Source organism: Aquarana catesbeiana, linkage group LG03 (assembly GCF_042186555.1).
Source record: "Aquarana catesbeiana isolate 2022-GZ linkage group LG03, ASM4218655v1, whole genome shotgun sequence".
In the NCBI taxonomy this organism is placed as follows: Eukaryota; Metazoa; Chordata; class Amphibia; order Anura; family Ranidae; genus Aquarana; species Aquarana catesbeiana.
Window position 1 is genome coordinate 323,348,612 of NC_133326.1, and position 14,243 is coordinate 323,362,854.

General features: G+C 44.1%; 1 protein-coding gene across 1 annotated transcript in view; it reads right to left on the bottom strand.

Annotated features, from left to right (window-relative positions):
* Positions 1 to 7,644: 7,644 nt before the first annotated feature.
* The window catches only part of SNCB (synuclein beta), a 139,231-nt gene continuing 132,632 nt past the window's right edge, over positions 7,645 to 14,243 (bottom strand). Inside the window, exon 7 of the mRNA XM_073620463.1 lies at positions 7,645 to 8,550. Within this exon, the coding sequence (XP_073476564.1) occupies positions 8,518 to 8,550 (33 nt within the window). The 3' untranslated portion in view covers positions 7,645 to 8,517. The remainder of the gene's footprint in view (positions 8,551 to 14,243) is intronic.

A 14,243-nucleotide genomic window follows, 5' to 3' on the forward strand; every position in this document is an offset into this window, starting at 1 on the left:
AATTTTTATTAATGTATGTTGTCAGATGTCCCCCAGTGTCAGTTTTGCTGTAATGCGCTCATGTGAGCGTATTCGCACATACAGACATTGGTGGAAGACCATTGGCTGCAGAAACCTTCCCTTGGATCTGTTTGCTCTTTTAAGGATGTTTGTTTATGCATCACCAAGGGACTGGCCACTCCATGGCGACCGCATCTATAACTCCTAGCGAGCAGATCTGCGTACATGGGAACCATAGCATAACCATACAAAATTATGGCCCACTGAGCCATGATAGAGTATGGCTCATGTCATTGGTAGTAGTGAGAATGCGCACACGATCGTGTTCAGAACCATGTGCTTGCCGCATGGTTTTTTTACACGACCATCTGCACACGTCACTACTGCATTCTCTATTTGAATATATACACGTGTGTAATTGGTTCTTTTGAATGAATTCAAGTGTCTGATTGGCTGATTCTGAAGCCACCACCTTCTTTTGTTATCCATGTGTTTAATATAAATAAAAGCAGCCTGGCTATTCTCTTCAGGATTCTGCTGAGCTCAACGTGATACCAATGTCTGTTTGTGTTACTGAGAGACATACGACGCGCGCTTTCCCGGCATTATATGAGAGAGCTGTATTTGTGCTTTTAAGCACAAAGAAATTATATGCTTATAGGGAGAAGCTTAGAATTTCCCTGACATAATGTAAAATGCCTTGAAGCACTTAGAGTACATAAAGCATAGCTCCCAACTGTCCCTGATTTCGAGGGACTGTCCCTGATTTGGAACAAAGTCCCTCTGTCCCTCTTTCCTCCTCATTTGTCTCTCATTTTGGTCTGATCTATATAGTTGTATATAAAATGCAAAAGTGTTTCACAGTGCTAAACCTTTCATACAAATTCTAAATTGTTGCATTTGTGAATTTCAAAAGCCAATATAAAGGAATAATAGTGGTGTAAAAAAAAATCACTTGTGGGTTTAACTAATCATTTTTTTTGTATAATTCTCCTTTAAGGGGGTGTGACAGGGGGTGTGTCCTATAGCTACATAATTTTGCTAATAGTTGTCCCTCGTTCCCATCTCAAAAAGTTGGTAGGTATGCATAAATTGTTTTTCCAGCCAAAACATTTCCAAAACATTTTATTGCTGCTTTAAGCCCTGTTGAAGTCACTGGGACAGGACTGGGAAAATAGGTTCTTGCCTTTACCCACATTACTAAAAATGAAAGTGCTTTTCCTGACGCCAAATCATGGCAGCATACTAGTGATAGGGTCCGCCTCTCTTCCACTCCCTCAGGACCAGTGAATAGCATTAATTAAAGGCCTAGTTAGGCCCCACCCCATTCTTCTTTTTTCCTCATACCTCCACGTACCAGTGAAGAGTAAGCAGTACTAAGTTCCCCCATCTGCCTCCGTGCAGCATCTGGCTGGGTTGAGCTTCTCCCAATTCGAAGTCCCAGCACTCGGGCTGCTAAATTGCGCTAAACAGCCTGGGAACCCGTTCTGTGGGCTGAGGCTTGGGAGGCCAGCTAGTTCATGCATTTTACTCCTTTGGTCCCTTGTATCTCACAGGGCTGCCTATCCCTTTTTGTTTTTATTTTCCGTCTCCCTATATGTCTCCCTATATGTTTCCTGTTTTTTTCCTTGATCTTTTCCTTTTCTGTGCCTTCTTTGGCTCCATTTTTTGATTATGTTTGCCCTTTTGCTTGTTTTATCCTGTGCTGGACTGTTTTCTCTGTGCTGGAGGCGCTCTCGATGATATCATCGGGCTGTACCGGTCTGCACATGCTGAGTACTGACCGACATTTTTCTTTTGGGAAAAGCTGCCCTTTATTTAATAATGAGGGTCAGAGTCACAGGGTAGATCTATAGATCTCCAGGGATAATTAGAGTGGCTCAAACGGCCCTGGAGATTTGGTCAGGCAGAGCCTCCATTGCCTGGCTCTGGATCGCTCTTCCCTCTGCTTCCTGGGACAGGTGATATATATATAGATATATATCTATATATATATATAGATATAGAGCAGCGCTAATCCCAGCAAAAGTCCTGCAGCGTCTATGGCGCAATACCTATGCCCAATAGGCTGGTGAGTAAAGACTGCCTGGAGGAGTTTGCAGTTGACAGGTATCACTCAAATATCATTGTTATTGAAGAGGGTGGTGTGAGAAATTATGCTGTACTTATTTAAATTATCTCAGCCACCAGGCAGACCCCTCCTAGTTGCCTGTCACTAGAAGAGTATCCTGGCACCTCGGCAGGTGGCGTTTACCCACTTAGTTACGCTACTCTGGCGAGTGGACAGCCTGCGGACAGTGGTAGCTCCTCTTCATCAGAGGAAGGCCCGGAACTGCTTGGCTTCAGTTTTCCCTCCATTGAACTATGTATCCAGACAGTCAAGCAGGCCAATTGTATGAGTAAAATCATATTCACCCTTTCTTCAGAACGGCAAAGTTCGGAGAGGAAATCTCCTTCATTTGTCTATACAGGTTTTATACTCGTTAGAGATTAGATAGCACCACTTTAATCCCTGCCTACAGTAGATACAATGTTTGAAACTTTGGGCTGCATTTGTTTTCTCAGGCAAGTTCGGTGTAAGATACCTTATAACAGGAAATCTCTGTGTTGGTAGGAAACTTAACACAGCCATACGAGGAGTGACAGGAAGTCCGTCCTGCTCCTGCTTGCTGGGAAGCAAAGGGATATGGAATGTTCCTCCTCTCAGCAGGTTCCATTCTTCCAGGCAGATGGGCTGCTATAATACATACATATCAGACCTAGGGGGGGTTTCGTCGTGATTCCATTCACAAAAAGAATATGCAGGCTTCAATTTAACCCTGTATGTAGTTTGCAAAGGATGGTGGCTAGCGTCCAGGTGTAGATCTGAAGACGTTAAACTTTTTTATTCCCCTTAGAGATCTTCAAAATGGAGTCCATTAAACCAGCACAGCCAGATGGCAAAATGCTATTTTTGGATCTTCACAATGAATATCTAAACATCCCAAAATATTTCTTTCTTTCATAATTGGTAAGCTTGCGATCGGCTAGATGCATTTCCAGTTTAACAGTCTGCCTTTTGGCCTATGCAGGTCTCCGAGACTGTTCACAAGGGCCAGGAGTCAAACGGTGGCAGTCAAAGAAGGGAGGCTGAAGACAGTAATCTCCACTTGTTTGACCATTTCTCAGTGCCTCAATCTTTTTAGCACAATGTCGTCATATGACTTTGACAGTTTAAGCTGGGATTATTAGCACAATAGAGGAAACAGAGTCTGGCACAGTTATCAACTGTTACTCAGTATGAGTAGGAGTATACGGTGGTGGCTGAAGAGGGAGAATCTGATGAAGTCGCCCTGTTAGAACCATTGGACTAGATTACTATTCATCTCTGCAAAGATGGCCTGGAAGGCACACTGCGAGAAACCGTCGGTTCAGTTCAATGAGAGATTTCCAGCCAAGCGGGGTAGTCTTAAATACCCTAGAAATCTAAGCAGCTTCTTTAGCACCTTTCGCCTTACTACACAGAATCAAGGGAAGATCAGTCTCTTTGCAGTTGAACAACATGGCAGCAGTTGCCTATATTCATCACCAAGGAGGAACTTGTGGCAATATGCTATTAGGAGAGGTGAACCCCACGCTGTCGGGGTCAGGAGATCACCTGCAAATTCCAAAAGCAGTTTACCATCTAGGGGACTTGAACACACAGACAGACTGACCATTATGCAAACTTTCTAGAGCACGAGTGGTCCCTTCACTGTAGGTCTTCTATGAGCTGGTCCACAGGTGGGGCCAACCACAGATAGACTAAATTGCTTCTCACAGCAATTACAAATTTAGAAGGATGTCTAAATCAGTTCCACACCCCGAGGCAGAGGGGACAAATGCCTTGATTTTCTCCATGGATCTGCAATCTAGCCTTTATATTTTCCAACATTTCTCGTAATGAGATTCCTCTTGAGGCTGTCGAGAGTGAACATGGTAGTCATATCCATTCCTTCATTTTGACAATGAGAACCTTAAGTGTTCGTGCCCATTCATCTCATGAGACAGAAGCCAATTACCCTTTGCACATACGCAGGCCCTGGCTGCAAACAGGATGACTAATAGGGGAAGCTTGAGAACCTAATTTGCTCCAGGATGATCTCTAACTTGTGGAGTGTGAGAAGGCACTTTACTAACAACAATTATGCCAAAATCTGGAACAAGTTTGCGTTATTTCTCAGCAGAGCGAGGTATTGATACTACTGCACCTCCGGTGACAGCTGTTCTGGACATCTTGTAGACCAGATTAGAAATGAGCCTTAGCCTATATTCCTTGAGATTGCAAGTGTCGACTAGGTTGGCAATAACAAGGCTTAAATGTTCTGGAAATCCTTTAGTTTGCACAAATTTTGAAGACGGTCAGGAGGTTTCGACTACCACAAAAGAGGATCTTTCCCAGTGGAATCTATCGGTGTTGCTGGATTTCAAATCAGTTCGACTATTTGCTCCAACAGAACAGTGTTCAGTTTGTGACATTACCTACTAGGCAGTATCTATCGCAAGATCTTCAAGCAGAAGTAAGTCTGAGATTCAAGCTCGGAGAGCTTCAGAAAAATATATTGTTTTCTTTCCTGAAGGAGTAGACATGTGTCCCGTAGATCATCTTGTAGCAAGGGTAGCGACAGCCCTCCATCTATCAGTCATCTGGGATTGCCTAACTTCCCAGAGGTTCACTCAGGAGAGTCACACAAATTGGACGTGTACAGAACTTGAAGTCCCTATCCACAATTGCCTTCTTCAGATCATGTAATACGCCTTTCATCTCTCCAGCTGGAATTTGTCAGGGAAAAGAGGCTACATCCTGGACTTAGTAGGTTTGGTCGTGTATTCAGGATGAGGGGTCGTGAACCTCCTTCAGCAGTGGATACATACTCTTCCAGAGCGGTTTCGGTCTCATGGGCTGCCCATTCTAAGGCATCCATGGAATTCATCTGCAGGGAAGTATCATGGTCACCCCAGGATACCTTTTCAAGCAGTACGGAGTAGATCCGGTGGTCTTGTCATTAGTGGACTGCAGAGGAAGGACTGTTCTGCCTTCTGTCCCATTCTAATTAAAAATGGATTTGACAAGTAGAACCCACCTTGTCATCTAGTTATTTATAACTAGTATGCTGCCATGGTGGCGTCACAAAAACTGAAAATTTTATCAAATACTTACTGTAATTTTCCTTTCCTGACGCCAAACCATGGCAGCATACAGACCCACCCTTGTACGTTTTGGTATGTAGCTAATTACAAAGAATGGGGAGGGGTCTAACTAGGCCTTTAATTTATGCTATTCACTGGTCCTGAGGCGGAGACTATCACTAGTATGCTGCCATGGTTTGGCATCAGGAAAGGAAAATTACGGTAAGTATTTGATACAATTTTCCATTTTATTGCTATTTTATCTCTTTTACAGCAATTTCTATGAGCTTTTTGTTGATTGACAATGCTGTCACTGAGACAGGAAATCATTTCCCAATAATGCCATAAAGAGCAGTAAAATTGTTTTAGATATCCTGGCATTCCTTCACTATAGCAAAAATGTAAAAAAAAAAGTTCTTGCTGGATTTGGGCTGGGCTCACGCTGTGTGCAGCATGGGTCACTGCAGGAGGTCCGGTGCATCCCCGTTCACCGTTTCAGGTCCAAATCCTTTGTCTTTGGCTCCATTTCAGGTCCGAATTCAGCAAAAAAATCGGACCTGAAATGAAGCCAAAGATGCACAGTACTCTTCTGCAATGCGTGCATTTGTCCTAGATGTTATTTGGCAGGCACGCCTGGTGAAACATTGGAGTTGATTTAATAAAGGAATAGAGTACTTTCCCTTAGCAAGGTGAATTTGCACTTAACTTAGTTAATGAGGTGCAGATAAAGGACAATTCTCAATAATGGTAAATTAAAAAAACAGGATTTTTGTTTGCGTGGCATTGGATGATTGAAGTCAGAAGAGCTTTAACTCATTAACCTTGCAAAGCGCAAATTTACATTGCAGAGTGAACAGTCTATACTTCTTTAGTATATCAACACCAAAGGGTACATTGAACTTCATATGGCTTCCAAAAGATCAGCCAACATTTAATAGTATGGTAGAGAAAGAGAAACTAAGTTTCCAAATTAACAGAATTATTATTTTGAGTGGAGTAGCACCTAAATAAAATTAAGATAGATAAACTTACAAATCTTTTTCCCCACTGTACGCCATTAAAAGGACAGCTACAGATGCTCATTTCAAATGTCAGATATTTTTAGCCACATTTTACAATATTATGGTTTTGTACCCATTCTGGTATAAAATCATATGTTTTCTGCAAATGATTCATCTCGCTGAATATTTGTGATCAGAAAGTGGGTATTTTGGGGAGTGGTTGATGACTTAAAGTAGGCTGCTCACACCAGAGTCTACCTTATCTTTTTTTTTGGACATAAATTGCTGGCTATTTCAAGTTCAAGTTTCAAGTTACCAGAGTGCACCCTATTTTTATATTTACCTCTGTTGCTTTCTGCACAGTGAAGAGTGCTAGCCATACATATAGCGCCAATTCAATTTAATTTTTAGCTTAAAAAATAAATAAAAATAATCCACTATTTTTAATTAACAGGTTGCCAATCAAATTTAAAAAAGAAAAACCTGATCAGTTGTTTTCTATCAGATCACTAGGTTTTCTATTCAGCCACTATTCTTTCAAGCTATTAAACTCTATTTTAATTTGTAAAGGTAACTGAAATGTGCTGGACATTTATCAATGGTAGGTTCATTTGGTTTTCTCAATCACTTCAATTTGAAAGTGCCTTACATTGCTACATGTATGGCCAGCTTAAAGGTTGCTGTTAGTTTCCCATGCTTAAATACAATGTTATGCCGCGTACACACAGTCAGAATTTCCGACAACAAATGTTCGATGGGAGCTTGTTGTCGGAAATTCCGACCGTGTGTAGGCTCCATCGGACATTTTCCGTCGGAATTTCTGACATCTGGATCTCAAATTTTGCGACAATAAAATCCATTGTCATAAATTCTGATCGTGTGTACACAATTCCGACGCACACAATTCCACGCATGCTCAGAATCAAGCACAAGAGACGCACTGGCTATTGAACTTGTGACCGTGTGTATGCAAGACAAGTTTGAGCCAACATCCATCTGAAAAAAAATATAGATTTCGTTGTTGGAATGTCCAATCGTGTGTACACGGTATTAGTTTTGGACAGGACCGTGTAAAAAAAAAATGTCTAATTCCGCGTACACACGGCCGGACTTGCAAACAGTCTAAACTCTGTCTGCATTTCCGACGGAGAGATTTACAACATGTTTTATATCTGAGTCCGTCGGAAATGCAGATGGTCGGAATGTCCGACCGAAAGCTCCCATCGGACTTTTTCTGTCAGGAAGTCTGGCCGTGTGTACGCGGCATAACAGAACATGAAACCATTTTGTGAAGTGCCAGTTCCAGAAGTCTTCCTTCATTGAAAGTAGAGGGAGAGCATTTGGAGGTGTATTGGCATAATACATTCTGGGAATATGGTGCTCCCTTGTTTTGTAGATTGCCAAGGACCCCGCAAGATCTTCAGTCATTTCCCACCCAATTGCCAAATCATTAGTGGTGTTGCCAATAACATTTCAAAAACTCAAAACATTGGTCTGATTTTAATTAATTTTCTTTTTTTATTCCTTTTGCAAAATTATTTGGAACACAATGACATTGAAAAGATTCTGCATGGAATATCACAGATTTTAATCTGTTTTACAGAACAGTCACAAATAAGTTAAACCATTTATATATTCGTTGATATGTGTGTATATATGTATAAAAAAACAGCAAAATAAATTCACATTAGAACACTGAATAAACTATGTCAAAGGTCATTCATCCACAGCTACATTTTTTTTTTGTGTGATTTTCCCTTATCTCAACGACTACCCAGCTTTGTGAGAAATCACGGCAGCCGCTTAGTGGGAAAAAACATTTGTTGGTGTTTCCACCTTCTCTTTATAAAAAGTAAAACATGCTTTATTTATATTGGTAGACGCAGAATACCCGCAGGTTCAGTTGCAGAGGGTTGCAGGCCCCCCTGCCACAGAACAAGCTTACACACCAAAACAAATAGAAGGTTACAAAATAATTATGAGTGACAAAATCCACCAAAAAAGCCCCCGGAAATTATTCTCTGGGAGGGAAACAGAAATAATTGTCTGGGGGCACAAGGACTGCAAAGACAAATACAATGCATTCATGGGTTCATACATTACAAAGGGCTTTTTTTTTTTAAGTTTAAACACCAGTTTTGTTTGGACTAATGACTCAACGCTAAGGATTACCGTACATGAAATCACTTCACATGAGGCTTTCTGGAGGTGTAGTGAAGGAAGAGCTCACTTCTTGGGAGAAGAGGGGGTGCACTTCACACTCCTCTCGGGAAGGATAGGGCAGAGGAGAGGGGAGATTTTTTATTATTTTTATTATAGCTATCTTTGTGCTGATGCTGCTGGTGGCTGGGTCCAGGGCTGAGGGATGTTATGCTTCCGGTTCATATTCCTGGTAATCATCCTGTAAAATAAAAGCAATCAAAGTTCATTTGTAGCAAAGCTTGCTTACAGTAAATCAGATAGTAATTCATATAAACCAATTTTATTGTCATGTAAATGAGCTTTAGAAGAGCATTTCCACTGGAACTACCAGAAACAGACAGATGTGTAACAGAATATAAATACTTTCAATTGTCATTTATTTAGAGGGACAGTTCCTCCTTTGAATCAGAATCCAACTGTCCCTCTTTTTCTCCTCAATCATCCCTTTTTTTCATCTGCTATAAATTCTGCTAACAAAAGTTCTATCTATCTATCTATCTATCTATCTATCTATCTATCTATCTATCTATCTATCTAAAAAAAAATGAAATAAAAAACAAACAAACAAAAAAAACATGAAGTTGGGGGGGAGGGGTCAAAATGCCTACCTCTTTTACTTCATGGATTTATCGCTACCACATCCTCTACTGTCACATTGGGGTTTATTTACTAAAGCTGGAGAGTGCAAAATCAGTCTAACTTCTGCATAGAAACAGCTTCTTACCTCAGCCTGTTCAATTAGGCTGTGGCAATAAAACCTGGAAGCTGATTGGTTTCTATGCAGAAGTGAGCCTGATTTTGCACTCTCCAGCTTTAGTAAACAAACCCATTGAGTATCTTCTGGAGAGAAAAGTCTCTTTCTTGGACCTTCCTCTCAATTACTAACAAAAAAAGCACAATTTGCCCATAGTCAAAATGGCGCCCGTTCTCCCGGCCGGCCAGTGCACATGTGCGAATCGGCGCGCTCTGATGATGTCACCGAGCGCATCCCAGCATAGAAAAACAGACCTGGGTGGCCGTGCTTGCCCTAAAGGGATGCTAGGACAGTTATATGTAGTACTTTCTAAAATTGTAAATGCACTCTTTTCTGATGCTCTATAATTGATCTGTAATTATTTACAATCAATCTTGTGATATATACACCTGTAATGTGTCGTGTATTAGCATATGGGTGACACAGTTATTATCTGGTTAATCAATGCAGTTATCTATGTGACCTCTCAGCCTCATCACAGAACAAAGAATCAACATCTTCACCTCTATCCAATAAGCAGTGATTTTGATCCAGGAAGTAGTAATGCTAAATTAGAAACAAAAACAGCGTCTCAAGAATGGCTGGTCAAAATACCGATTCATTGGCAGCATTGGTTACCATATACAGTATGCACTGTATATGAACTGTGAATTAAGCTGTCTGCCAGGAGTTTTGCCTTCACTTATACAGGAGGATCTACATTTTTTTATTTGCCCTAGAAAAGAAACCAGTGTACATAAGCTTTTGTACCTCCACACTCAACCCATCCCATGACCCACAACCTTCAGTTTGCTGTTCAACCTGCAAGAATTTTAACCCAACCCAACGTACCCATAACAAGTGCTAGGCCAAGGTCATCTGGTGACCAGGGTCACCAGAAAATGCCAAACTGCACCCCTTCCTGGTTTATGACGAATGAATGTGTGACATTTCAAGACAAGAAAATATTTAAAACAAAATAAACTAAATGGGTTTTAAAGAAGAAGTATGACCAAAGTTTTTTTGGCTATACTTCTATGGATCACAGAATTGCAGTCGTTCTGCACTCCTATGACCCATTTTCATCCAACAGTGGGCTAAAGCCTGCTATTGGCTGATGTCACTCAGCCAGTCCAGGCTCGGGAAAGATCCCGACCATATAGTTAGGATCCAGCCAGATACTTGGAGCAGCCTCTCAGCAATCTGCTTGGAGCCTGAGCCAGTCCCTCCTTCCTCCTCAACAGCTCAGTGCTTCAGTAAATGCTGGAAGGGAGAGCAGACAGCCGCTGACTAACAGTCATGGCTCTCTGCTCTCCCCCTCCGCTCTCTGCGGAGGGGGAGAGCTGAGAGATCAGTGGTGTTCGATTGCTCAGTTCTTACGACAGAGCCGACTGGGGACAGATGCAGCATCGGTCAATGCTGCATCCACCTAGTTGAGTGTAAGTGTTTTTTTTTTTTAAATCCTGGACTTCTCTTTTAATTAATTCAAAACATTTAGCAATTCTAAAAAAATAACATTCAACATCGGTGCCAGTTTCTGCAATAATAACCCCAGAATTGGTACCATTTCCCACAATAATAACCACCTGCATTGGTGTCAGCTTCAGCAATAATAACCCTGAGCATTGGTGCATTGCCACTCTTTCTTCCTGGCCTGGGAATGATGTCATATCAGAGGAGCAGGCCGGGACTAACCTTAACCTGTTGGGCGGAGATGACTCCACCTGAAAGTAGTGCATCTTCTTCCTAGTGCTGGGTTCAGGAGTGCATGTCTTATTAGAAACTGCATCCATGTTATAAGAGACTGTTAAAGACTGGTTGCCAGAGAAAAGCGACTGCTATAGACTGCTGCAATTTGATAAAAACCTGATAGACTGTTGCCATGTTATCTTTACTTAACATGTGCCCATGGTAAGCTTTCCAGCTTGCTTGACTTATTAAAAAACCAAGTGATGCCAAACTGAACCACAGCAATACTGTAGTGCATTCTGTTGCCTTCATTGAATCTGGTTCAATACTCACTACACATTGTAAGTAACCAATCTTTAGCTGCATATTCCTGACTAGCGTTGGACGAACTGTTGGGGCCGAGCAAAAGTTCAGCCCGAACATTGTCTGTTCAGTGATCACCCGATTTTGCGAGTCGGTTGGTGGGATGTTCGCCTGCCAAGCTCCCCACAATGCACTGCCTGCTGCACAGTTCATTTTAAGCCCTGATTGGACAAAGCTTCGCCCAAGCAGGGCACAGTGAATAGCTGGTTGTTAGGGGGCGGGGACGGGAAGATGGCCGCTGCATCCGGATGAGTCATTAGCTGTCAACAGGCTTTCCCACTGACAGCTGAGTAAAAGAAAAACACATTGCCAGCAATAGAAAAAAGTTGATGGGAACAAGGGCATCTTCCCCACAACCCTGGCCAGTGGTTGTGGGGGTCTGCAGGCAGAGGGCTTATCAGAATCAACAAGGGGGCCCCCAGAACCCGTCACCCCCCCTTTGTGAATAAGTATGAGGTACATTGTACATTGCATATTTTGGATGTCATCCTGAGTGCCGACCACCCCTTTCCTTTATTCCCGTAGACACACCCCTAAGCCTTGTGGACAGCCTTCCCAGAAGATTTGAAGCTGTTATAGCTGCAAAGGGTGGGCCAACTCAACTTTGAACCCTACGGACTAAGACTGGAATACTATTAAAGTTCATGTGTGTGTAAAGGCACATGTCGCAATACTTTTGGCAATATAGTGTACAGTGGCAGAATTACCAGGGTCGCAGCAGTCGCAAGTGCGACTTGGCCCTTGAGTTCTGCCACTGTAGGTGGGCCCGCCGCCGCCCAGGAGTACACTGGTCATTCAAGGGGCACACAGTCCCCGTCCCACTCCATCCATCCTCTCCACTCACAGGCACACTGCACAGACTCTGCCCATCCTCATCGCCCTCACTCACGGGCACAGTTCCCGCCTGCTCCGCCCACCCGCACTCACAGGCACACTGCACAGTCTCCGCCCGCTCCACCCATCCTCTCTGCCCGCTCCGCCCATCCTCCCACCTGCACTCACGGGCACACTGCACAGCCCCAGACTGCTCCGCCCATTCTCTCTGCCCGCACTCATGGGTACTCACAGGCCCTGCCCATTCTCTCTGCCCGCCCAAACAAAACCTAGCATGGAGGAGGAGCCAAGTGATCTGCAAGTGAGTAGCACTGATCCCATCCCTCAACATCAACACTGCTAGTGATTCCCCCCCACACCACACTACTGCCACTGATTCCACCCACCCCACTACCATTACTGCCACTGATTGCCCCTCACCCCACTACCACTGGTGCCACTGATATCCCCTCACCACCATTATTTCCACTGATACCCCCCGCCACCATTACTGCCACTGATTCCCCCCCACACCACCACCACTAGTGCAACTGATACACCCACCCGCACCACCACTAGTGCGACTGATAACCCCCCCACACCACCACTACTGCCACTGATCCCACCACCACCACTGATACCCCCCACACCACCACCACCACTGATACCCCCCACGCCACCACTGCTGCCACTAATCCACCCCCCCACACCACCATGACCACTACTGCCACTGATCCATACCATCGCGATGGCACGACCACTGCTGCCACTGATCCCATCCCACAACCACCATCCCTGCCACTGATCCCATCCTCCCTACCACTACCATTCATCCCATCCAATCCCCCCCTTCCACTACCACTCATCCCATCCCATCTTCCCCAACCACCACCCTCACTACTGATCCCATCCTCCCACCACCGCTGCCACTCATTTCATCCAATGCCCCCTACCGCTACTACTCATCCCATCCCCCCCAACCACCACCCTTGCCACTGATCCCATTCCCCCACCACCTCTGCCACTCATCCCATTCAATCCCCCCTACCACTGATCCCACCCCAAAACCACCACCCTTGCCACTGATCCCATCCCCCCTCACCGCTGCCACTCAGCCCATCCACCCCACCACCACTGACACTGATCCTATCCCCACCCAACCACCACTGCTGCCACTGATCTCATCCCCCCCACCGCTGCTACTCATCCCATCTCTCCCTCACCGCTGCCACTCATCATATCCCCCCACCACAACCACCGCTGCCACTGATCCTATCCCCACCCAACCACCACTGCTGCCACTAATCCCATCCTCCACCACCACCGCTGCCACTCATCCCAGGGGAGTAACTACAGGGGTCACAATTGCAATGGTGCACTCCCATAGGCATTCAGTGGCTGCAGGAGGAAAATGGAGGGGATTTGTTCCTCCATATGACGCCCCTTCTATCCAGGTCCTGCTGCCCCCGGGATCAGTGGGAAGGGCCCTGGCCAGAGGTCAGGGGGCTCTTCATGTTTTTTTGCACCGGGGCCCTGAAGGTTCTAATTATGCCTCTGATAGTGTATATACAGTATACACAGATCAAAAAATTAAAGGAACACTTTGAAAACATATCAGATCACAATGGGGAAAAATATCATACTGGATATCTATACTGATATGGACTGGGTAATGTGTTAGGAACAAAAGGATGCCACATTGTTTGATGGAAATGAAAATTATCAACCTACAGAGGGATGAATTCAAAGACACGCCGAAAATCAAAGTGAAAAAATTATGCAGCAGGCTAGTCCATTTTGCAGAATTTTCATTGCAGTAACTCAAAATGGTACTCAGTAGTTTGTATGGCCCCCATGTGCTTGTATGCATGCCTGACATCGTCCGGGCATGCTCCTAATGAGACAACAGATGGTGTCTTGGGGTATTTCCTCCCAGACCAGGGCATCACTGAGTTCCTGAACAGACTGAGGTGCAACCTGGTGGCATTGGATGGGCCGAAACAAAATGTCCCAGAAGTGTTCAAATTGGATTTAGGTCAGGCAAGCATGGGGGTCATTCAATGGTATCAATTCCTTCATCTTCCAGGAACTGGCTGCATTCTCTCGCCACATGAGGCCATGCATTGTTGTACACCAGGAGAAACCCAGGACCCACTGCACCAGCGTAGGGTCTGACAATGGGTCCAAGGATTTCATCCTGATACCTAATGGCAGTTAGGGTGCCACTGTATAGCCTGTAGAGGTCTGTGCATTCTTCTATGGATATTATATTGGTCATGCTGAACAATGTTACA